At 38.5% G+C, this 25,409-nt stretch overlaps 1 protein-coding gene across 5 annotated transcripts in view; it reads left to right on the plus strand.

The window, feature by feature from the left end:
* Positions 1–23,870, plus strand: part of LOC109416899 (prestin) — a 71,764-nt gene extending 47,894 nt beyond the window's left edge. For 4 of the 5 annotated variants that reach the window (XM_062855432.1, XM_062855435.1, XM_062855434.1 and 1 more), the window contains 6 exons: positions 360–1,354; positions 11,067–11,179; positions 11,541–11,893; positions 11,953–12,060; positions 12,127–12,530; positions 22,144–23,870. In XM_062855432.1, the coding sequence (XP_062711416.1) occupies positions 1,302–1,354; positions 11,067–11,179; positions 11,541–11,893; positions 11,953–12,060; positions 12,127–12,530; positions 22,144–23,167 (2,055 nt within the window). In that variant the 5' untranslated portion in view covers positions 360–1,301 and the 3' untranslated portion in view covers positions 23,168–23,870. The remainder of the gene's footprint in view (positions 1–359; positions 1,355–11,066; positions 11,180–11,540; positions 11,894–11,952; positions 12,061–12,126; positions 12,531–22,143) is intronic. The other variant, XM_062855436.1, reaches the window with a different exon arrangement.
* The last annotated feature ends 1,539 nt before the right edge of the window (positions 23,871–25,409 follow it).

The raw sequence follows: 25,409 nt of genomic DNA on the forward strand, positions 1-25,409 counted from the left end.
ACTGGAAACAAGTGATTTCAATTATAGAAAGGTGAATACCGCTAGCTGTTGACAAAGTTGAGCTTAACACGAGTTGAGGGCATGCTAATCGTTTCCATATTTAGAGTTTGACATTGATTCAAAGTTTATGAGTAGAAATGCAATTTGGTACAATTAATAAGTGTTTTAATTACGTATTACGTAGTTATACATCTAAGTGTCCAGCCCAAACAAACATTTCCCAAACACAAATAATTTTCTATGCCTCCATACGACCTATTCTTTATGTTCCTGCCTTCGTCACGCTATCAATCGGCGCAATTACCCTGATCACACTAATTAAAGCCAGACTATTAACCTTGCTTTCGTCTTCCTTGCAGCACACCCCCCGTAGAACCGTTAGAACGTTGTCACCGAGTCCGACCGACCGACGAGCCCGGAACTGGCGCTTCTCCCGATCAGCTACAGTTAAGAACGTAGCACTGCAGTAGACAAACTGTATCCAACGGACCAGTCGCACAGCTGACCAGTCAAGTACAAGTTCTGAGAGAGCACAAGGGTAAAAGCGTGAGTGCCATTCGATTGTGCATTAGTTGTCGATCATCATCGGCAACGTTAACACATCCTCACGGGTGGCGGCACCACTACAGTGGATCTCGTCGCTGCTGAGCCGGCTGTTAAAGGGCACGTACACACCGCACTTGATCAAGAACCGCGTAGAGCACTGTAGTAGCAGCGGTCAGTCGTCGTCATTCATCATCATCGACTGTCGCTCTTATCGGAAAAGGTTCGGTCATCCATTCTACACTACACTGATACCATACCCATATCACATCGTGGTCGATTCGGATCATTTGCCGCAGCTTCAAACCTCGGCTGACAGGGCCCGGTCAATCAGTGATTGGTCACGCGTTCGACCGTAAACTTCTCAGAGACGCGTGATCCAACAACGACGACGACAACAACGACGACGTGACTTCGACAACAACGCCCAGAGCTGCAGCTGCAACGACGGCGGTTAGTGAAGACGTGTTTCCGAGAAGAGACTAGTAGGTATTGTGCAAGTGATCGTGTTCTAATCTGTGGAAGAAAGCCAGAGCAATTAAGGGTGCTCTACAGAAGTGTGGCGTTGTTGACAAATCCGCGCGATCGGCAGTGAGGTCGATCGAAAACAAAAGTGTGATAAACTAGTCTGTTACACAGTTGACGAGATTCGTGTGTGTTTTTGCGAAACTTGGTTTCTACGGTACGAGCTAAGGCCGTTAGGTTCAAACGTGTGTGCGGGTTGGTTTATTAATTGAAGAGGATCCTCCGAAGATAGCATGCTGAATCAGAAGGGTGGTGGAGTTGGCAGTGGCGGCGCTTCGGACGGAAGGTTAGTATTGGCTGAGTTATTAGGGTGGTCTCAAATAGACTAAATTTGGAATATCACACCTGGCCTTCTGAAATGTAATTTTAACTGGTCAACAAGGTCCTCACCGGGACCCGTGGCGCAAATAATCACACGTCTGCTTCATATGCAGATGATCATGGGTTCGATCCCACCCTCGGCACTTTCGTCAGTTGCTCTTTCCACCTGAGAGCAGCTGACACTGAACCCTATGGTATCTGAGCCTATGGCTCAAACGGGCCCCGGATACATGGACATCGGCGAACGGCAACTCATAATGGAGGACCCCCAATCGGATTGAAAAAAAGGAACAACTAACAGCCACACATCAACATCCTCGTGCTCATCATTCTACCATGATAGGGTAGAAAGTGAAAGCAGCGCGAAAAGCAATCAGTTCGAAATACATAGTAGAATAATAGAATAGTGCAGCTGCCAATTGGAATAGCTCACGTAGTGCCGTAGTGGACAAATTTGACAAAGACTAGTGCAAGAAACAATAACAAACAAAAACAATTTCAATTTTAACAGAAGAACATTAAATTACTGTCAATTGGCCAGGCGTATGTGACTTCTTGTTGTTAATATTGGAAAGACTTCAGGTATCTTTTCAGTTACTTATGAGATTTGAAACTTCCTTCAAAACTTAACTTTTTTCATTCGAATCAAGTAGTCTATATTTGGTATTTTGAAATTGCTTAAGATATTTTATTGTAAATCCTGGAGGAACTCCAAACTCCGTAGATAAAGAATAAATAAAAGTTCCTACACAAAATTTCTATCAAAGATTCTTGGAGATATTTTTAAAAGTTTCTCAACTGAGCTCCTGAAACAATTGAAGCAAGATTCTTGTTTATTTCTGCCTGATTTTTTCCAAGATTGATTTAAGAATTTTCCAGAATTCTTGGAAGACTCACTGAAATTTCTATTGAGATTTGGTAGATATTTAAGAATTCCAAAGTTTGTTTTTGTATAGCCACATGCGTGCCAACTTGTGCCATAGTTAGGGGAAAAAATCGGCGGATTTTATCCAAATCAAACATATTTGACATACGTGAAAACAGTGTAGTCAGCTAAAAAAATCATTCTGTCAAATTTTTAAAAACTTCGCCCCCAACTATGTTAAAAGTTGGCGTCTATGCATAGCAAACTTACGAGCTTTTTGAAACGGATTCCAGAGTACCCAAAACAATTTTTAAAGGAACTATAGCAATAATTTTAGCTAATTGGTATGAAGAGTTTCGGTTCGTTTTTTCAAAGAAAATAGATTTGATTGAGTTTCTTTCTAAATTAAAGGTGTATAAATTATGACGAACTCCTGACAGTATTCCATAGATTTCCCATAGAAATTCCCATCAGAGCTTTCGCAAAAACGATTCCACCGCTTGCCTTACAATTTCAGAAATTTTCGAAGTTTTGTTTAGTTCACAGAATTCCTCTACCTTAACTTTTATACCCAATCCTTAATTATTAAAATTTGATTTCAACGTTATCGTTGTGTGAAAACCTTTGGAAATTGAATCTTTGTAGCTTCTGGTTTGGAACTTTTCTATTCCCAGTAGACTTTTATAAAGTTCTATGAAATTGATCCATAAAACCATCAATTTCTTTTTAAATTTATTAAATAGATTTTTATATAATTTTTTTTTTCGAAGAATTTATTCAAATGTTTCAGTTAAATTTTCTAGAAACATAAAAAAGGTGATGCAGTTTTTTATGGTCTATTAGACCTAAAAAATGTTACATGGGAATCCTCGTTGGAATCCCGGAAAAATTATCAGTAGAAATCCGGTCCCTGAAAAAAAAACGCGAAGGAGAAATATTTATAGAAATCACGGGTCGAGGGGTTCGACGAATTTAAGAAAAAAAAGAATCCCGAAGGAACCCCGAAAAAATATACCGATGGAATTGCAGGATGATAACAGTTAGAAATCCTTGTAAAATCCTAGAGTTTCCCGGTAAAAATACATGAAGGAACTCTAGGAGCAATTCATGAAAGAATAGTGGAGTAGCAGTAATCCTTGAAAGAAACTCAAGAGGTGTACTTAAGGAAACCCTGGAAGGAAGGATGATAGGGAGGAATCCCTGAAATAATCCCAGTATTAATCTAGAAAGTTGTCTAGAGGAAGAGCTCTGAAGATCCTCAAAGGATTCCTGGAGAAATTGGAAAGATTCTCTGCAAAAAAAATAAATAAATAAAAATAGCGGAAGAATTTCCTCAACGAAATTCAGAAATAATCAATGAAGGAATTGGAAAAGAAATATCTGGAGGAATCTCTGTATGAATCTTAGAAAGAAATCTCTACATGAATCTTGGAGGGAATACCCGAAAGAGTGCCAGAAAAAAATCCAGGGAGAAAGCATCAAAAGAATCTCGGGAGAAACCTTAAAAATTCCAGATTGAATCCTTAAGGACAAACGTCTTGAAATCGCGCTTCAACAATTCATCACAACTTCAGACGCACGAATCTCAAGAAGAAACCTTCAAACAACAGTGCATTTTATTATTCTGTTCTTGCTCACTTGTAATGAGCTTAAAATACAAAGATCAGGTACAATGGTTTTGTTTACGAAGAGATTTGTGCGCTCGAAATCGTGAGTAGGTGCCAAAGTCGGCCATTGTGGCGGCCCTTTTGGGATCCTTGCAAGTCTGTCCTTAAAAGACTAACTAAATAAATCTCGACAGGAACCCAGGGAAGAATCAATAAAAAAAACTCCCGGGAGGATCCAATGAACGAATTCCCCATGGAATCCATGGAGGAATAACGGAAGAAATTCCAGAAGGAAGCCTGAAAAAATCTTTGAACAATTCCAGAAAGAATCTCAAAAGAAAACCCTTTAAATATCCTGGAGGAATGGCAACTAATTCCGGTTGAGATCTTTGAAATGTTTCTGGAGGAACCCCTGAAATTTTTAAAGGAATTCCGGGGAAAAAAACTTAGACATAATCCTGAAGGGAATCCCTGATATAATCTCGAGAATAATCCATGAGAAAATTCTTAAAGAAATATAAAAAACCCTAAAAATACTCCCGGAAGTATTTTATGAAGGAGGAATCAATGAAGGAATCCAGAGAATATTCTTATTCATAACGGAACTCCAGAAAGAACTTTTGGAGGGATCCTTCATAGAGTTCTGGAGGTATCCCCGATGGAACCCCAGGAGAAAGATCCAAAGAAATCTGGGGAAGCATCGCTCACGGAATCCTGGAAGAATCCGTAAGGTACTGTCCGCAAACTACTTGGACTAATTTTTGGCCATGCTAGACCCCCTCCCCCTTTCCTGTCGTAGACTTTTGATCGTACATTTTTTTCATAATTTGTAGAGACCCCTCTCTCTATGAGTCTTCGTAGTTTATGGGTCCCTCCAAAAGAATTGTGAGAGAAACGAATGAAGAAATTACTGGAGAAATCTTTGAAGGAATCCAGGGAGGAATCCCTGATGGAATCTCTAGAGGAATATTTGAAAAACAAAAATCGTGAAGGAGTCCCCAAAGGAGTTCCTTAATAAATTCTGGAAGAAATTCGTAAAAGAAATGTCGGCAGAAATCTCGGGAGAAATCTCAAAAATAATCTCGGTAGTAATCCATTAAGAAATGTGGAAAGGAGTCTCCTTTGTGGAATGTGGAAAGGAGACATTTTTAAAGAAATCATGGAAAGAATCCTTGAAAGATTCCCTGAACGAATGTTGGAAGGAATTCCGGGAAAAATCAACGAGAAAACCCCGGGAGATATTAGGGAATCCTGGAAAGAAAAAAAAATAACCCAAAAATATCCACGAGGGATCCTGGGAGATATCCTTAAAAGAATCCCAGTGGAACTCAACGGAAGAATCTCGGGAGGAATCAAATAATAAAAATAACAAAATCCCGGGAGGAATTCCTAATGAAATTTCAGAAATAAAATTCCGGATAAATCAATAACAGAATCCTGGAAGAATCGCAGGGAGAATCCGGGGAAGAATCCCTAAAGGAATCAAGCAAAGAGGAAATCGCAGACGTAATTTCGAGAAAAAAATCCGGGAAAATCCTAGATGGAATCCCGGGGTAAACAATTCAAGAAATCCCGGGAGGAACCTCTGAAGAAATGCCGCGAGGAATCCGTGATGGAAACCCAGGAAGTATAAAAAATAATCCCGAGAGAAATCTATGAAGGAAACCCGGGTGGAAGATGTCCGGTAGGGATGTCCTGAAAGATTTCTCAGTACAATCTGATGGTTGGTTTTCTTACTAATCATTCCATTATTAGAGGAAGTTTGATTACATAAACATATTCATAGAAAACACTAAAACTATAAATTTTTGTGCCGAGGAGACACTATCAAACCAAATCAATTATACTACAGCACTATCTTGTGAGAAAATAGCTAGGAATCATTTGAATAGAAGATTCATAACTCCGTCGAAGACTATATCAAGTTTATATCATATTGTGTTATGATGTTATAATATTTTTCTATGACTTGTTATGGTACAAATTAGATGCAGGATTATGTGGAAATAACTAAAATTGTAACAAAAAGTACAGTGGTCTTTTGTAATAATTAGATCAAATTTATTACAAAATATGACATGAACTTTAGCTTCAGGATTATTAGTTTCTATCAAAGTTTAATTCAATTTCGTAATATTATTGTCTGAATGTCAAAGATTCAAAGCTTAATTATACTACCATGAGTTTGTAACACAATGTGATATAATTGAGTTATAGTCAGAGCCGTAGCGTGGTCCTATGGCGCCCTTGGCAAGCATCCAGATTGACGCCCCACGACAATAAGTCATTGTTAATTTGCAAAAAATGTAGTTATTATTTTTTTTTCCAAATTTTCTTAAAAATTGGATTTTTTGGTTATGAAAAAAGAAGAATCAAAATCCTTTACCTCAATCAATTCCCTTTTTCTTTATGAATTTCAATTGGAGTCACCCGATTTTTTTTTAAATTTATTTCTCTTATACGAGTATAAGTATGAAATGAACATATTATGCATTTCAAGAATCTCACTAAGACCAGCACAATGATTATATATTACATGTCTGATTCCCTACATAAATGATGCATTTAGTTCTTCCTGATAGCTTACAGATTTTTAATTTACTTTTCTTTTCTGGATTTTTTGTCCAATTGAACTATGTTTAAACAAATACTTAATGTGTTTCAGGGTTTTACAGGAAACCCCAGGTGATCTATTTCGTGAAAACTTTAATTGGTTTCAGCAATTCCAATAACTTTACCAACGGTTTCTTTTGAAGTTTTCAAAACATTTCCCAGAAGATCTAATGAGTAATCATTAGACAAACTATGGATATAAATAAACACCAGGAGAAATTTCTAAAAAAAATCTTAATGAGTTTTTGTTTGAATCTCTCGAAGGACAACTGGAATAGCTAAATGAAATTATGCAGGAATCTCTGGAGGAATGCTGTTGGAATATTCGGTCCATATGTAAATTCGTTAAACATTTCAGCAAGAATTTCCAATGGAATTTATGTAGTAATTCTTGCAGGTATTCCTGGAGTATTTCATGAAGAAATGCCTGAAGAAATGCTTGTAAGAATCTGTGGAGAACTAATGGAAGATTTTCTGAAAGAATACTGGAAGAATTTTTGAAGGAATCCCTTAAATTTTGAGAATTAAAAAAAAAGTCCCTAAAATCTTGCTAGGGGTTTTCGACTGAAACTGGTTTGCTATGGAAATTGTGGCTTTCTCAGTCTAGGGAATCCAAACGATTAAATTTGCATTGCCTGACGTTTCGGCCTGGTTTATTTGGCCTTTTTCAAGGGTAAACTAAAAGAACAATTTTTAAATAGTTAGATACTAGTATAAAACAGATTAACATATAAAGAAACCTACGCTGTCTATCGTTTTTTGTTTTTATCATTAATGCCACAGTTTGTTTGGAGCTTCTTGTATCCTATGCCTGTAAATTATAATTTAGTTGTTTCTGTTTTTGTTGGAGTTTTTGAGCGGAACTTACATATAGTTTTTAGGCAAATTAATAAATATTTTTGGAGGGACATCGACACTTTTTCACATTTATCAATTCACTCTGTACTGATAGATGGATCGTAACGGTTGTTTTGAAGAATAGTGGTGAATTTTTATATCTACTCATTTGTATCGCATTGATCGTTGCGTTCCCTGTCTTTTTTTTGGTTTTTTATGGTATGCAAAATACCAGCGTAAGCTGTGTTTAACCCTTCCACATCGGTTCTGAAATTTACCGTATTGGGGGTGTTGGTGATATGGCACATTTCTAGTAGTGGTAGTGCTGTTGGTTTGTACGTACGATCGATTATTGTTGTGTTATCTAGATTGAATGTGTGATGGGTTTCTACAATATGTTTGACGAGTGCTGTTGTTATTTGTATGTTACAATTTTGGGATGTTGTGTTTTGCATATGTATTGTTTTGTTTATATTTGATTTATGACCAACTAATCGCCGTTTTAGATGATTTGTGGTCATTCCAATGTAGACCTTGTTACAATCAGAGCAAGGAATTTTGTAGATTATGTTGTGCTGTTCTAGCGGTGGTATAGGGTCTTTTACGTTTTTTAGAAGATGTTTGGTGGATGTTACTGTTTTTGTGGCGATTCTGACTAATGGATAGTCTTGTTTTAGGATTTCGGCGAGGGTTCGACTGAGGACAGGGATGTTTGGCACTGACCTATAGATGATTTTGGACGATTGATGTTGGACTTCGTGGTTGGAGGAGATCGATGGTGCTCTTCTTGTTGTTGATGATTGCGATGAATTTTCTACAGGTGGTGACGATGTGGGTGGTGCTGTGTTCAGCGTAGTCATTGTGGGTGGTGGAGGCGGCAGAGGTGGTGGAGGTGGTTTTGTTGGCGGTGGGGTGGCATGTACTGTAGACAATTCGGTCGGTGTGGCTGGGTTTGTCGGTGGGTTTTGCCGGTTTGTACTGTTGTTTGTTAGGATAGAAACAGGTGCCTGATCGGAACACAGGTACAAAACTTTCTATCCCGCATAACGCTCCAACAACTGAACACCCCACTCACCCGCTTCTGCACCAGCGCGGCAAAAGCCACCAAGAAGTTCTTAACTGATTACCCAGACCTTCGCTATAACTCAGTCAATTCCAAACCAATTGACTTGAAATTTTGTATGTGGCTAGATACTATACGTATCTCATCGCGTTCCAAAAATTGTGTCAATTGATTCAAAATTGGCTGAGTTATAGCAGAAAAGTACCCAAAATAGGACCCTGCCGAGATGGTTCCACTTCCCTAATAAATAATAAATGCATTTGATGAAAAATTACCCAAACAATTAGGCAAAATCGTAAAACTCATCGGACTTGTTAAAAAAATTTCTCGACAACTCTAATTTCAGTTCAAAAATTTTAAATTTTTGTATAATTTATTTGTGCCCCTCGTCAAAATGTCTTTGACAACGTGCCTTTCGATGCCATATTGGAAGCCGCACGGGGTCATGGTATATCTCCAATGATTTCCAATTGGATTCACCAAATGCTCAAAAACCGACATCTCTTCTCGACTTTGCGTCATGCAGCGATTAGGAAATTGAGTGTTTGTGGATGCCCCAAGGGGGAGTCTTATTACCACTTTTGTGGAATCTCGTAGCAGATACGCTATTGAGGCAACTCAATAATAGCGGTTTTTCTACTTATGGTTTTGCCGACGACTACCCAACATTGTTAGTCGGTATGTGCATCAGCACCCTTTTCGACCTGATGCTAAACGCTCTTCAGGTAGTTGAGGGTTGGTGTCGCCAATATGGCCTTTCGGTAAATCCGAGTAAAACATCTATTGTTCTTTTCACGGAAAAGCGAAACCGTAATGGTGTTAGACCTTTACGTCTCTTTGATTCTAAAATCAATGTGACTGAACAGGTAAAGTACGTTGGAGTCATTCTTGATTCCAAGCTTTCCTGGACACCTCATGTTGAGTTCAGAATCAAGAAAGCTTGAAAGGCCTTCGGGCAATGCCGGCGAACCTTTGGTACAACTTGGGGTCCTAAACCCAAGTATATCAAATGGATTTACACAACTATTGTTCGTCCAATATTGGCTTATGGTGGCAGAAGGGCGAAGTGAGAACGGTCCAATCAAAATTAGGCCATCTCCAAAGGATGTGCTTAATGGCGATGCCTGGAGCGTTCTCTTCAACTCCTACGGCAGCGCTCGAAGTGCTCTTTGACGTTGCCCCACTACACATTCATCTCAAACAAGAAGCACTTTCTTGCACTTACCGTCTATGGGTACTCGGTTTACTAGAGGAAACTCCTGTGAACCGCAGTTCAACACACACCTCGTTGTTTCCACTTTTGGTGAATTGGGACAAAGTTGTCCTTGCTCCAAGTGATCTTACAATTGCTTGTAATTTTCCATATAGGACATTTTCCACGAAATTCGCTGGGAAGAGTAGACATCTGGTTATCTGGAGAGAAGTATTTCAGACGGCATCGTATGTTACACTGATGGCTCCCTTCTCGAAGGTCGAGCAGGTGCTGGTGTTTATTCTCGTGAGCTATGGCTGTAACAGTCTTATTCACTTGGTAGACACTGCACCGTTTTCCAGGCCGAAATCTTTGCTCTTATGTACGGAGTGCAATCAGCACTTCAGCAGCAAGTAATGGGCAAAGTAATATACTTCTGTTCAGATAGCCAGGCTGCTATTAAAGCACTTGCTTCGGCCAACTCCAGGTCGAAGATAGTTATCGCTTGTCGAACTCAAATCGATGAGCTGAATTCAGCAAACGCTGTTCACCTTGTATGGGTACCTGGCCATTCTTCCGTCGCTGGAAATGAATTGGCTGATGAGTTAGCTCGCACAGGAGCATCACATGACTTCATTGGCCCTGAGCCAGCTATTTCGATATTGAAGTGTTGGATTGAGCTTCAGATTCACACCTGGGCTGTCACTCAACACAGACAATATTGGAATAGTTTGGAGTCATGTCGTCAAACCAAATTGTATTGTACTGAGCCATCTCTAGGGGTGGCAAAGTATCTGACAAATCTTTCAAAGCAGAATTGCAGCATGCTGGTCAAAGCATTGACTGGCCACTGCCGACTCAGTTATCACATGGCGAATATTCAGCAAGCTGATTCATTTGCCTGTGATAGCTGTGAATCCGATTATGGAAATTCGTATCATTTGATATGTATCTGTCCAGTTTTTGCGCAACTGCGTTTCCGAGTATTCGGTAAACACTTATTAAGTGGAACTGATTTCAGAAACCTGAATCTTCAGGACGTCCTGTTGTTCTTGACCCGCTGTGGTAAAGAGCTATAGGCTCTCTTTACGCTTTATGCGTTATCACAGTGCCCTTCTCAGGGCGCTGTTTGAACCCATTGTGGTACGCTTATGTGAGTATGACGATCCTATTCCCTTACCTGTCCTTTCCGTCAGGTAAATGATGAATAGGCTCGTGTTCATGGCGATGGCACAAATTTCCCAAATGGAGGAGAACGTGCCTCTAGAGCCGACCTACTGATACCTGATACCAGTACACTTAATCAACTGAAACTTATAGAGAATCATATTGATAAATGAAGATTTCATTTCCGAGATTAAGGTTTAAAATTTGAAATTCGTCCTCATATTGAACCACTCTACTGCGCCCTGACAGCAGCACTGCCATCACGGCGCAAATCAATTCAGATCAATGAAAGTGAAACTGATTGTTGTTTTATCAATCGTTCCGCCCCAACAGCAATGGCAAGATGAAACCCCAGTACAACGAGCTGTCCTATCTGGTGACGAGACAGTGCCTGCAGCAGGAGGAGTTCAACCAGCTATCGCAGTACGATAGAGTGAAAGGCACACGTAAGTGGCTCTGGTAGTGATGATTTTTTTTTCTGTTTTATTTAATCAGAGGGATACTTATGGGATGAGGCTCAAAACAGGAAATGGGTCAGATTAAACATTTTGTGTCAAGGTTTGCACAAGAATTAAAACATAAGATTTTCACTGTTAAAGATGCAAGCTTCAACTCTATATTTTACTAAATGTCTTAAAAACAGTTAGGTTTCTATACTTGATATTTTTTTGTATTTTTTAACAACTTTTATGGAAAGTTGATCCATTACTAACCCTTGACGGTTGTAGGTTAGTTTTCTAGTCTTCTAGTCTTGTCTAGTCTTTTACAATTTTTTTTACCAAATTATTCTTTTTAATACCCTTGCAGCGCTCGATGCCATCAAAGATGCCTTTCGTGGTTGCAACCCGTTTTCCTCTCTGCTCGGTTTCATTCCAATCCTGCAATGGTTACCGAAATACCACTGCAAAACCGATCTCTTGGGAGACATCACTGCCGGTATTACCGTAGCGGTAATGCAAATACCTCAGGGAATGGCCTACGGCCTATTGGCCGGAGTGCCAGCCAACGTTGGCCTCTACATGGCCTTCTTCCAGTGCTTGGTGTACGCGGTGTTCGGGACATCGCGGCACATCTCGATGGGAACCTTTGCCGTTGTCAGTCTGATGACGGCCAAAGTGGTTACCACGTATGCAGTACTGCCTCCGCTGGGGTCCGCCAAGGTAAGTTACTGAGGGGTGTTGTATGATCTAAAAAATGATCTCTGTGATTTACTCTACAGTGGAACGAAACTTTTGGTGTACCTCCTGTGATAGAACCCTCCGATGATCCCCAGTACACTCCGATCCAGGTGGCAACTGCCGTTGCCTTCGTGTGCGGGATCTACCATGTAAGACTCTTTGTACCACTTTTCACAGATATACAATAACTTCTAATTTCTCTCTCATTCCTCCAGTTCCTGATGAGCGCGTTACGACTGGGAACGCTCTCATCGTTACTCAGTGAACCGCTGGTCAGCGGTTTCACGACGGCAGCCGCCGTCCACGTCCTCATCAGTCAGCTGAAAGATCTACTGGGGGTCTCAATACCCCGCTACAAGGGTGCCTTCAAGAACATCTTCTCGGTGCGGGACATAGTCGAACAGGTGCCGAATAGTAATCTCACGGCCGTCTACACGTCGGCCATTGTGATATTGTTTATGATCTTCATGAACGAGTACCTGAAGCCGCGGGCGTCCAACTGGTGCCGGTTTCCGATTCCGGCCGAGTTGCTGGTGGTTGTCGGTGGAACCGTGGCTTCGTACTTCATCGGGCTGGGACCGAACTTCAACGTGACTCTGGTCGGAACCATTCCAGTGGGGTAAGTTGATCATTAGCATAATGGGCGATAGATTAGTTAAAATTACACAACAGTTAGCATTGCCGTGACCCATGTCTCATCAGGGGGCCTTGGGGATTTTAGGGCCCGCTCAGAAACTACGTACAGTTTTTTTTTGTGCAGTTACATACATACATACATACAAAAAATGAACTAAATTGGTTGGAGGACAGCCTGGAAAACGTGGTAGGTGCAAAGTATGTGGCAGCGTCTAATAGGAGACCCGACTGTAGACTGGTAGAAGGTAGAGATCTAGCCAAAGTCAACGGTGTATAAAAACTTCAAAAATTCAATGTGGACAAAAGTCTACGAGGGTTTGAGATGGTCTAAAATGACTTTACGTAGTTTAAGGAAAGTACCTTAGAGGATTTTAGGAATGCATCTCAGGGGCTTTCGGAGGTTTTCAGAAGCGCTTCGGGGGAATACAAGGCGTTTCAGGAACGTTTTGAGGGTGTCAGGAAAGGTTCCTGGAAAATAGCAGAGGATTCCAATTAATTCAAATGGGCTTCACATTTGTTTAAAGCTATTAGGATGTTGGGGTGAATATGACCCAGACAGGCTTACTGAACGTGCACTACACCATCGTGGTGTGCCTAGCCTAACATCTTATGAGGGATGAAACCCATCAAAACGCTTCTGAACTCCACCCATGACACTCTCTTGAAACCCCCTAAATTGTTCTTGAAACTTACTTGGACATTAAGACGTCACTAAAACCCCTTGCAACACATGGAAACCACTAAAATGCCCTTTAAACTCCTAAATTGCCCTTGAAACCTCTCAAAACGCTCCAGAAACCCTCTAAAATCCTCTTAAAACTGCTGAAACGCTTCTGAATCTTCCATAATCCCCTGAAAACCCTTGATATGTCCCTAAAACTTTTCCTGTTCTCTTTAAATCCCTATTTGAATTCTATCCACCTAAAGGTACCAATAAACTGTTTGACCGTAACAACCTTGTCAAAATTTAGGTTCCCGACGCCGAAAGCTCCCCTCCATCCGTTCGCCTGGCATTGACCTTGAGAGCCCACCCCAGAGGCTGCCTTTATTGGCTTAGGGCTTTAGACCAACAACCTGAGTATTCGGGCCAGTTTTTCTTCTGGAACCGAGCCGAAAGTTTCCTAGGAGATCCTAACCACCGTTAACCTTGAGAACCATGTTCTCAGGACATCCTGCAAGGTGTACACTGCACTGTGGCTGATTTCGTCATTTTAGCGCGCTTAATTAATAACTTTTTAACTATGACGTTTAGCGTCATGGTGTCTTCGAGAAAGTTTTTCACTATCACAAGGAGCTTCTTTTGAACTATTGTAAAAATTGATCAATCCTCCTAAAAGTGAGATAGAAAATTAATTTTTTGAATTTTTCAAGATGCAAGGTTGGCGCTTTCACAAAAGTTTTGGAAAATATTGTTTGGAGCAACTTTGTCGAGGACGCCAAGTATGTAACTCCGTAACTTTTCAAGATACGTTACGTTTTCTATCATCAGCCCCTTGAAAATGGTTTTTTTCGCAATAACTTTCTAATAACTGATTCTACATTTTTTACATGTTCTACAAAGTTATAGATAATGGTAAAATACACAATTTTGCCGAACATGACATCTCGCTAATTGCAAAAATAAAATAGTTATAACGGTTTTTATAGTTTTTTTGGGCCATATTTCAAGCATATGTAACTTAGCTATAGGAAATTGTATGTAATTTTCTTTTTACGCAGGTGAAAGTACAAGTAATTGTCTCTCTTAGAAAGCCAAAATCATCAAACTGTTAGAGACTGTAAGATGCTTTTTGTATGGACACTTACAACCATTTGTGTTACTTTTATATGGGATTTATTTAATTCTTCAACATAATTATTTGAAGGTTCATGTCAGCTTGCATTTTTATTGTTATTGTAAGTGTGTGTAAATGTTTGTGGTGGTATTCTGGACCATTAATGAAGTACGTTACATGAAAACTTACAATCTACTTCTGTTTTCTTATTAAGTGCTTCACGTAGTCCATGAAAAGAGCGAACAAAGCGTCATTTCTTCTCGAATTCCAAACTTGCCCGTGACATATTTTGTGAACGCTCCCACTAGTACATGTCTTCATTGGTGATAGTAAATTATAAATCTTATTGTACTTTAAGGACAGACTTATTAGAATCCCAAAATGGCCGCCACAATGGCCGACTTTGGCACCTACTCAAGATTTTGAGCGCACAAATCTCTCCATAAACAAAACCAGCGCACCTCATCTTCTTATTTTAAGCTTATTACAAGTGAGCAAGAACAGAATAATAAAACGCACTGTTGTTTGAAGCTTGCTTCTTGAGATTTGTGCGTCTGAAGTTCTGATGTACTGTTCAAGCGGGATTTCAGCGCTAAATGCGTTGAAGTCCAAAGTATATACGTCAAGTCTAGTGTGGGAATGTACCAAGCTGCTGCAACAATTATCCTGTCGCAACAAGGTCAATCTTTATTGCTATTGCTATTATTCCTGGTCATTGCGGAATAGAAGGAAATGAAAAAGCTGATCAGTTAGCAAAAATTAGGTCATCCACTCAGTTTACTGGGCCCGAGCCATTCTTTGGAATATCCCCTTGTGCTCTTAAAATGAAATTAAAGAACTTGGAAAGGGAAAAAGTGACACTTACCTGGGCTGGTACACCTGCTTGTCGTCAATCGAAACGATTCATATTGCCGGATGCTAATAGAACATTAAGGTTAATGAACCTGAATAAACATGATTTAAGTACTTTTACTGGACTTACAGGTAACTGTCCTTGTAAATTTTACCTCAAAACAATTGGGAGAGTGCAAGATGATGAGTGCCGGTTTTGCAAATTAGAGATCGAAAGCTCTGAGCATTTACTGTGAGAATGTGCTGCGCTTTATCATAAGCGCTGCCAATACTTGGGCCTGCTGACGCCGTGGGAAATATGGGTCTGTAATCCCAAAAGGGTGCTGAATTTCATTAGAAATATAGTACCTGATTGGGACACACGCCAACTACTGGGAGGATAATCCCTTCTTAATAGGGATAAATACTTCCAGTACGGCAAAAACAAAGAGGATAACACCACATTTGATCAAATAATTGGTCGCAGGGGTATCATGAACCCTCTGAAAACCCCTCAGAATGTCCGAAATCCCTTAAAACCTCCTGAAACCCCCTAAAATTTTCCTGAAATGCTCTCGAAACGCATTGGATAGGCTTGAAAGGCTCCGCAAAATGGCCTTTGAAACACTTCTGAAACCTAAAGAAACGCCTCGGAGCGTGCCTAAATCTCCCGGAAACATTACTTAAATTCCCAAAAGATCCATAGATCTCTCTTGAAACGCTCTTCAAATAATCTTTCCTAGTGTCAAGCACATGAACAATCACAGAGCCAAGCATAGATAAGTGACATATGGTTGAGCTCTGGAGACATGAGACCTTCTAAATGCACGGCAAAATAAGTGAGCAACACACTACCAATTGGACGTAATCGTCTATTTCCAATTGGTTGTGATTGTGAACAGCGCTTAAAGAATTTTGAAAAGTATTCTTTTCCTGCCTGAGACCCCCTGAAATGCTTTGAAAAGCCCTTGAATCCTGTAGATTCTCCTGTAATCCAATGAAAGCTCCCTGAATCTCCCTGAGAATTCCTGAAATATCCTCAAAACGCCCCTGAGAACACCTGAAACCGCTGATACCCTCTGGAAAAACGTGAGAATTTCCAGCTGATAGCACTTCAAATAAAATTTTGCGCATGTATGACCTTCTATCTGAAAATGGTTTTTACGATATTTCTTCTGCAATATTCTTCACCTAACTTTTGAAAAGAGTGAATGAAAAAAACCTAATAATCTTCTTCAAAAAATGGACCTCAAAAAAGGTTTGTTGGATTAGAGTAATACAGGGTGCGGCAGGAAAAAATGCGAAAATTTCATGGCGCTATCGCACACTGAATATGGGATATATATGACTATTTTTTCATGACAGTGTATCAGTCAACGTCTATATTCAACCACTACAAAATAAAAATGAACATATTTGATTGTGATAATGTAAGCCTGAAAAATTGGTAGCAAAAAACTACAAAAATGGCTAAAATAGTAAAAAAAAATAGCTTCGATGAAAAACTGGCCATAATAACCCAGAGTCATGTAATTTCACATACCAGATGAAATAAACACATACACTCCCGTTCAAAAGTTTGGGGTCACCCCCTCAAAAACATGTCATTTTTTTAGGCCCATATCTCCGCCAATTTGCGTCCGATTTCAAAACCCTAGGTTTCATTCAAAAGATAATAAGTCAAAGAAACTTTGAACATGATTTAAAAGAAACTTTTTCAAAAAAAAATTGTATGTAAACTTAACCCAAAGTTGCCAAATTTTCTAAAAAATGAATATAAACTTACGGCAGTGTCGCTGGAAGTTGGGTCGACCAAATTTAAAGATGAGAGCGGTAATATGACCCATTTTCTATTAGCTTTCAGCTGCTTTTTACAGAACTTAGCTAAAAAATCTAGAAAAAAAGTTATTAAGTAAATTAATCCTTGATGTCATCGATCAAAAGTTTGGGGTCACCCCTCAATATGATGTATCGGCCAAAAGTTTGGGGTCACTTTCGTAAAACATGGAAAAGTGATTTGGTGATATCTTCGTCATCTGTAGTTCAATTTTAATTGTTTTTGGCTCATTTCAAAAATAATTAACTAAATTTACGTTTGATGTCTTCAACTTAACGTATTTAACGATTTTTGTATATAAAAATGTTATGTAAAGTTAGCACATTTTACCACGCTTCAAAAAATGAGGCAACTTTACGTTAAGTTTTAGTATGTAAATTTCAACAAATATGTGTGGTTCAATGTCTATGCAGTACCCGAATAAAAAATACAGTAGAAAAACCGAACGTTGTATTGTAACAGTACTATTTAGAACCATATTTTTACAATAGACAACACTGTAAAAATAAAAAATACAAAAACAATTAGATGTAATGTAAAACACCATACCGTGAAATGTAAATAAGATTTTTACAATATATTATACAGGTTGTTAAGTATCGTAACAATATAAAAAAATATTTTTCTCTATATATATTTTTTTACAAAACCATACATTTTATTGTTAATGAATTGTTCAAAATACTGATCCGTGGGTTTAGATATACCGTACATTGTATGGTACATGAATGGTTTCAAACAATAAAATGTACCGTAAATAAATTGTTTTTAATTGTAATTTCACTACTGGTTATACATTTAATTAAATGGTTTTGGAATGGTTTTCTTTTGTTATGTTGTATTGTTTTACATTACATAAACCATATATTGTTATATTATCTTGCCATTTTCCTCCTGTTAATGGCATCATAGGCTTATTAGATTTATTAGAATGCGCTTTGGGAATTCTCCAGAGCGTTTTGGATAACCCTTCATATATAGGATCGCCCACGTCTAAGTCTGAGTAGTCTCTGATTGCATTAACAGTTGAAGCTTAAGCTCCCATGCCCCACCAGCCAGATAACCGGGTTTTGCAAACTTAGCATTATTTGTGGCAACACTTTGAGCGGCATGATGGAACTATGCCGAGCGCGCTAAGTGTTATTAGACCACTAATGTAGTTGCATGAAGTGGGTGACGAGGTACATAAGTATCATTACAGCGTGCTTAACTGTTATTGCAATATTGAGGCACCAGTTTGACTAAAGTTTGAAATAGGTTAAAAAGCGAACACGCAGACGAACCTATATTAAAAGTCATTTCAGTGTTCATTCCAGTCCATATGTTAAAGATGGCTCTACGTCAAAGATAAAGTTTGTCAATCGCATTTGATTCGATTGTGGTCGAAGGCAAACTGTCGTAAGTTTATATTCATTTTTTAGAAAATTTGGCAACTTTGGGTTAAGTTTACATACAATTTTTTTTGAAAAAGTTTCTTTTAAATCATGTTCAAAGTTTCTTTGACTTATTATCTTTTGAATGAAACCTAGGGTTTTGAAATCGGACGCAAATTGGCGGAGATATGGGCCTAAAAAAATGACATGTTTTTGAGGGGGTGACCCCAAACTTTTGAACGGGAGTGTATATAGATGATATTGTAGAGAAAATTAAAATTTATGTTTTATCAGATATGAAATTAAGCTACCTGTGTACTTTTCAGTGGCTCGAAAATTTGCATTGTCTTCAGCTTCATGCGCAGCCTTGTAAACATTTTAAATTTTTTTTTATAAAATTAGCCTGTTAGAGATCATGGAATATAGAAACATATATTGGTCAATGTCAAACGAGAGGTTTGAAGTTGAAAAAAACCCTTTCGCATTTTTTTCCTGCCGCATACTGTATTCTTCGCAGATCTATGTAAGATGTCATATAATTTCAATTTTCCAAAAACCTTACCCTTCGATTTTTTTTCTGTAGAAAGCTGGCATTCACTCTTAAAAATTGCCAAGTAGCCCAGATGGTGAAATGCTTCTAACTTTTTCTCCATTTTTTTATCGCAAAAAGACAGGCAAGAGGGAACAATTTTTAGGATTTTTTTAATATCAATAATAGATTTTACGTACAAGTTTCAATGAAAAAATATGCATAGCTCCTTTCAGTTACCGTAAACTTAAAAAAATAAAAAAAAAACGTATGGGATCTTGTAAAATGTTATTCGTGATTTGTTTACTGTTTAACAGATTTTAACAAAAAATTATCAATTACTCCAAGAGAATATTACTGTCATGACGCATCTGTCCGTAAAAAAGGCCAAACATTCCTGTCCAGTGCAGACGTCGGGTCGTTTCTCAAATATGTGAAATTTCAGACTGACTTGAATAACATTTCACATGGTCCGTTTTTTTCTTATTTTTTATTTCTTTATTTTGCTGTAACTTAACCTTCCTAATGCATCACTTTGGGAACATCTTTCTTTGTTTACTGTTTGGATAAAAATAACCCTAATAAGGAGAGTTAAGGGTGTAGGAAAAATATATATGGTTTTGTAATTGGAGCAGTACGTAGAATCTATTTTTGATATCCAACATCTGAAAAATTGCTTCCATTTGATTGATTAGAAAATTTCTTCTCCAAAATGTAGGAAAATCGCTCATGTATTTTTTCGTTTTCGTACACAGATAAAAATAATGAGATTTACACGTCATGTAAACTTCATTTTAGTCATGTAAACTTAGTGTTATGATGGTTTACATGATATATCATGTAAATTTCTGTTATATGTCATGTAAACTCTCAGAGTCATGCTGATTTACATGACATATAATGGAAGTTTACATGATATTTCATGAACTTTACATGATATGTCATGTAAACTTCTGTGATATCCCACGCTCCAATTATGTGCATCATTTGTCACAGAATTTTACACTCTTTTTTCGATCTGTGTAGTATTGAACTTCTTCCAGGGTTAACTATCTCCAGAGAATCCTTCAGAAATTTCTGTAGTCATTCATTCAGAAATTGTTTGAGGGGTTCCATAATCAATTCCTGTAGATATATCTTCTCAGCAATTTGTCCAGAGATGCTTGTGGAAAATTCATCAGAGATTCCTTCAGAATCAGAAGAAAATCATTCAGAAATTCTTTCTAAAAATTTCCAAGGATTTCTCTACAAATGAATTGCTTCATGGATTCATTACCAATTACTTCATTGATTCATTGAAAAACCCCCTAAGGACTCATTCGGATATTATATCCTTCGGGGATTGCTTCAGAAATTCTTCCAAAGATTTGTACAGAAATTTCCCGAGGGATCTCTCCTTTATGTTTTTCAAAGCACTATTTTGGAAATTGCATGAATTGCTTTGAAAATTTCTCAATATTTTCTTCAGAAACTCCTCCATGGTATTCTTTAGAAATTCCTTCAAAAAAGTGATCAGAAAGTTAATCGTACTCCAGACATCTCTCTGGGATTTCTCTAAAAAAGCCTTTTATGGCTTTCTTCCAGAACTTCCTCAAGGGATTCTTTCAAAAAATTTTCCAGCGATTCATTCGGAAACTTTCTTCACGGCTTCCCACAATAAATCATCCGGGATTCCTTCAAAAATTTCGCTGTTTGTTTTTCACTTTTCGAGGGATTCTCTTAAAAAAATGGTTTGCTAAAAAAATTCCACAGGATTCCTTCAAAAATGTCTACAAGGATTCCAAGGACTTTTGTAGATTTCTTTAGTTTTCTTTTTTTTGGAAACCCTCAATTTCTTCAGAAACTCCTTCAGGGCTCTTTCGAGAGATCCCTTTGCAAATTCATCTGAGTTATCCTTTAGAAATTCTTCCGAATAAGCTTTCTTCAAAAATTTTCCGAGCGATTACTAACGAAAATTTTCCAGGGTTTCTTTCGTTTATTCTATTGGAAAATCGTAAACAGAATCCTCCAAAAGAGCTTTTAGAAAATTCCTTACGTGTTTCTTTCAGAAAATAAAAACAACAGCTAATCAGTATTCCTTTAACCTTCCAGGACGCGCGCCATCAAGCAACCGAAACTGCACCGCGCTCGCGCTGTATACGAAAAGCGAGGTTTTTTGATAGTGTTGTACTTTTTACAGCAGCGCGCACGCTGAAGGGTTAAACATGTTTCCAAGGATTTCTTTAAGGAAATATTTCGAAGATTTCTTTTGAATTTTCTCCAAAGTTTTGAAATTCTTTCTGTGATTTCTTGAAAAGTTTCCTTGCATTTTTTGTTAGTAAGTTTTTCAGCTAATCCCTCCCTAAATTATTCCAAAAATAGTAATTTTTCCAAGGTTTGCTTTAGGAATATGTATTTGCATTCTTCAAGGGATTTCTTCAGAAATTTATCCAGGGATTCCATTGAAAATTATCACAAGAATGTCTAAAGGTTTTTTTTTCAGATGCGTCTCAAGAAATTTCTGCATGAGTTTCTTCAGAGACTCTTCAGTGATTTTTTTCAGTTATTCCAGCAGGAGTTTTTCCAAATATTCCTGCGAAAAATGTTATGAAGATTTCTTAAGAAATCTCCCTGGTATACCTTCCAAGTATTATCTTGGAAGTTTTTTTTTCAGAATTTCCTCGAAGGACAACCCTAGGAATTTCTCATTTTCTTTCTGGAATTTGGAATTCACTCAGAAATTTCTTGCAAACATTTTTTGGAATTTCTCCAGGAAATCTCTTAGAAATCACTCAAAAGGATTTCACAGTAGTCGTTTCTCCAGAAATTCCTCCGGGAATTTCTTCTGAAACATGTTTACGGACTCCAGCAAGAACTCGTTCAGAAAATTCTCCAGGAATTTTAACATGGGATTTCTACAGATTTTTTCATGATTAGAAATACATTAGTAACTTTTAGAATCTCTATGTTACATTTTCTTCTCGCTATTTGAAGAGAAAGTTACTCCAATTCATTTTAAATTCTTATGAACGCAATAGAAAAGGTAATATTATTCTTTGGTGTCCATATCAAAATATGCTATTATTGAGTTTTTGTCTACTTGGTTTAGGATAATGCCTTATCTACTACCCGATAGAATTCAGAAGAGTTGCTTCAGTATATGAGAAACATTTTATTAGTTAATTATACCTATATTATGTAGGTATTCCATTTCATTTGTGTTTGTATATTTCAATAAATAAAAAACGATCTATATTACTTGTCCATTCCAGTCTCCCGGCACCGGAAATGCCTCCCCTCGCGCTGCTCCAAGTGGTCGCCGTGGATGCCATCGCCATTGCCATCGTCAGCTACTCGATCGTCATGTCCATGGGACTGATCTTCGCCCAGAAGGAAGGCTACGAAGTCCGAGCCAACCAGGAACTGATTGCCATGGGTGCTACCAACATCGTGGGCTCGTTCTTCTCGTGCATTCCGACGGCGTGTTCGCTGTCTCGGTCATTGATTCAGCATCAAGCTGGTGGTAAGACTCAGATCACTGCGGTGGTATCTTCACTGCTGATCTTGGTGGTGCTGCTGTGGATTGGACCGTACTTTGAATCGCTGCCGCGATGTGTACTGGCGTCGATCATTTTTGTTGCTCTCAAGGGGATGCTGTGGCAAGTGCAGCATATCAAGAAGTTCCAGAGGGAGGGATCGCTGGAGCTGTTGGTATGGTTGATCACGTTTTTAAGTGTGGTGATCATCGACATCGATATTGGGCTGTTGATCGGAGTAGTGTTTTCATTGGTGGCATTGTACATCAAGGGTTGGAAGTCGTACTACAGCTTGTTGGGAACGGTTCCGGACACGGGTATCTACGTAGATCTGGGAAGCCATCAACGCGCGGAGGAGGTACCGCACATCAAGATCTTCAAGTATTCCGGAGCGGTAAATTTCGCTAGTCGGGCTAGCTTCAAGAAGGCACTGACCAAGGAAGTTGGAGTCGATCAGCGGTTGATCAGACGAGCTTCCCAGTACGATGCGGCTGGAGAGGGCGCTGGGCTGCAGATCATCAAGACGGTGATCATTGATCTATCCAGTGTACCCCATATCGATACCTCCGCTTGCAAGATGTTCAGCGAAGTTAAGAAAGATATGGGGACGGTCGGGGTCAGCACGTTGATAGCCTGTCCAGCAGATTGCGTGTACGACACATTGATGCATGCGGAATCGATCGGTGAGGGAGGATTCCACATATTTCCAACGATACACGATGCCGTGTTGTATGCGCAAGGATCGGCGTCTACGGTATGAGACGGCTTGGATCCAGATTATTGCGCAGACGAGGATGTGATTGTGCCAAAGAATGTAGATGTTTTGATGCCTAGCATAACTGCACGAACGTGATGCACGTAGTGGCAGGAGTATGTCATTTAGCATAAGAGTCGTACCTCCTTTTCAAGTTGGCTGTTCTTCTTGATGAAGCAGGCGACATTATGACAAATGCGGTACCCCGATGGTGTCAGGTATTAGTGAGTGCAGCAAGTCAGTTGTAATAAGTAGATACTATATAGTAGCATACACCGAATATTATGTGCCTTTTGCAACGTGTCACCCTTGAATTAGACGATAGGGTAGACACACCTAGACAAACTTAATAGCAGAAAATATTAATGGATAGCATAGTACTTAAGAATTGTAATTGATAAAACTTTGTGGAGGAAAGAACCAATTCATAAAAGAGCCAGACTCTAGAAGTATATCTCACAAAATGAACTGTATATCTCGTTTAGATAAAAATGAAGCCATAGAGTTAGGATAGTTTTGTTTTCAATTTCCGTCTTTATTTTACATTCGTTTTAGGCCGAACAGTTTTCTCAGTTTTCCTCAAGAACCCCTGAATGCTACATACCAGCCAGAACCTCTACCCAACACAACTACTCACCACCAGAAACCGTCTCTGTATCGTACGTATCTCTGACAATATTTATTGTGAATAAATTGTTACTTATTTGTACCATTTCGATAATCGATTTCTGCTGGAAAGAACGCCTCTCCAAGGTCAATAACGACACGTGCAAACTTATCCTGCCCCGGTCAACATCCTCGCTTTTGCGTATTCTGTTATCAATACAATGCGAATAGTATTCAAATTTTATCACGATTAAGCAATCGTTTTTATAATTAAACCCCACCCAACGCCGTTGGTATTCCACCACACGCTGACAATGATGATGACAGTTTTTCCGATTTTACGCACGTGAATGTCGGCCACCATGAGCATGGACGAGCATGAGTGTGGGATAGGTATTTGTTGCATTTGCTTCACTATTGGTGCATGCTTTTTGCTCCTTATGCATATAGATGATTGGGATGCAAGCTCATGCAAAACCGATATGGTTATTGAATGGTGTGGTACTTATGCTCACATCTTTGGAATGAAACATTTCGTAGCTTTTTTTATTTAAATTTATGCTTTCGATCTGTTATAGAAAAAAAAAAAATGCATTCTTATAGTTCTCAATGATGGTTTTCAATAGTTCAAATAAATTTCTCTTGGCTTCTTAAGCAATTACTTTTTAGTTCTTGCATTTAAGCCCTGATCCAACCCTTTTCTCCTATTATGTGAAGAGATGAACCAGCTTAGGGCTGAAAATCGCTATAATAAAGTACAAATAATAATAACTACTATTATGTACGGACAAATGGTTATTATGACCATAGCATATCAAGAATCTCTCCATAAATAATGAACATACGTTCCATGAAAATGTTCATGGAATGCGAAGAAGCGACTCGGGCAAGTGAGGTTCGTTTCTCTCTTGTGATCCGGTTTGTTTTTTTTTTTTTTCTAATTCCGGCATATTTCGTCGGTGATACATATATAAATCGGTTAGCTCATTCCATGCTATTATTTTATTACGAATCTTTCAAAAAATGTTATTCTAACTTAACACAAATTGTTGGGATATGTCTTCTTACGGGGAGGAATTACAGTAGGATTAGGGGTGTTTCGTTAGGTTTCTTTGGCGTTCAATTGGGATTACGGTGATTTCAGGCGCTTTTCTATACACCCAAATATTTTTTGTTGTAGTTCCTACCGAATCCATGGTAATATTAAGACCCGAGCAGAGGAAAATATCAAAACAATAACAACGGAATCACAAAACCTGTTTTTATATCTCGGTTTGTTATTTTCAACTTCTGAAGTCATCACCGTTCCATAACATGTTCTGTTGGGCAATCTTATTTTGTTATGATCGTGCTCTTGGTATATTTTCTTTAAATTATATACATTTCAATAACACGTTTTGGTGTAGCACAAGTTCAGCTATTATTGTGTCATTGAGACTGTACAAATATTTGATCATTAATATTACAACATAACTAGCTTTGCAATCAAAACTACACCATTCGAGATATTCGTTGTTCACATTATTCCGTGCGGAACTGTGAGAGAAACTGTTATGTTGTCATCAGTTCCTCTTCTTTCTGACATTACGTTTTAACTGTGACAGAGTCAACTTATCAGCCTTTTGTTTTATAAGCACTTTGC

Source organism: Aedes albopictus, chromosome 3 (assembly GCF_035046485.1).
Source record: "Aedes albopictus strain Foshan chromosome 3, AalbF5, whole genome shotgun sequence".
Classification (NCBI taxonomy): domain Eukaryota; kingdom Metazoa; phylum Arthropoda; class Insecta; order Diptera; family Culicidae; genus Aedes; species Aedes albopictus.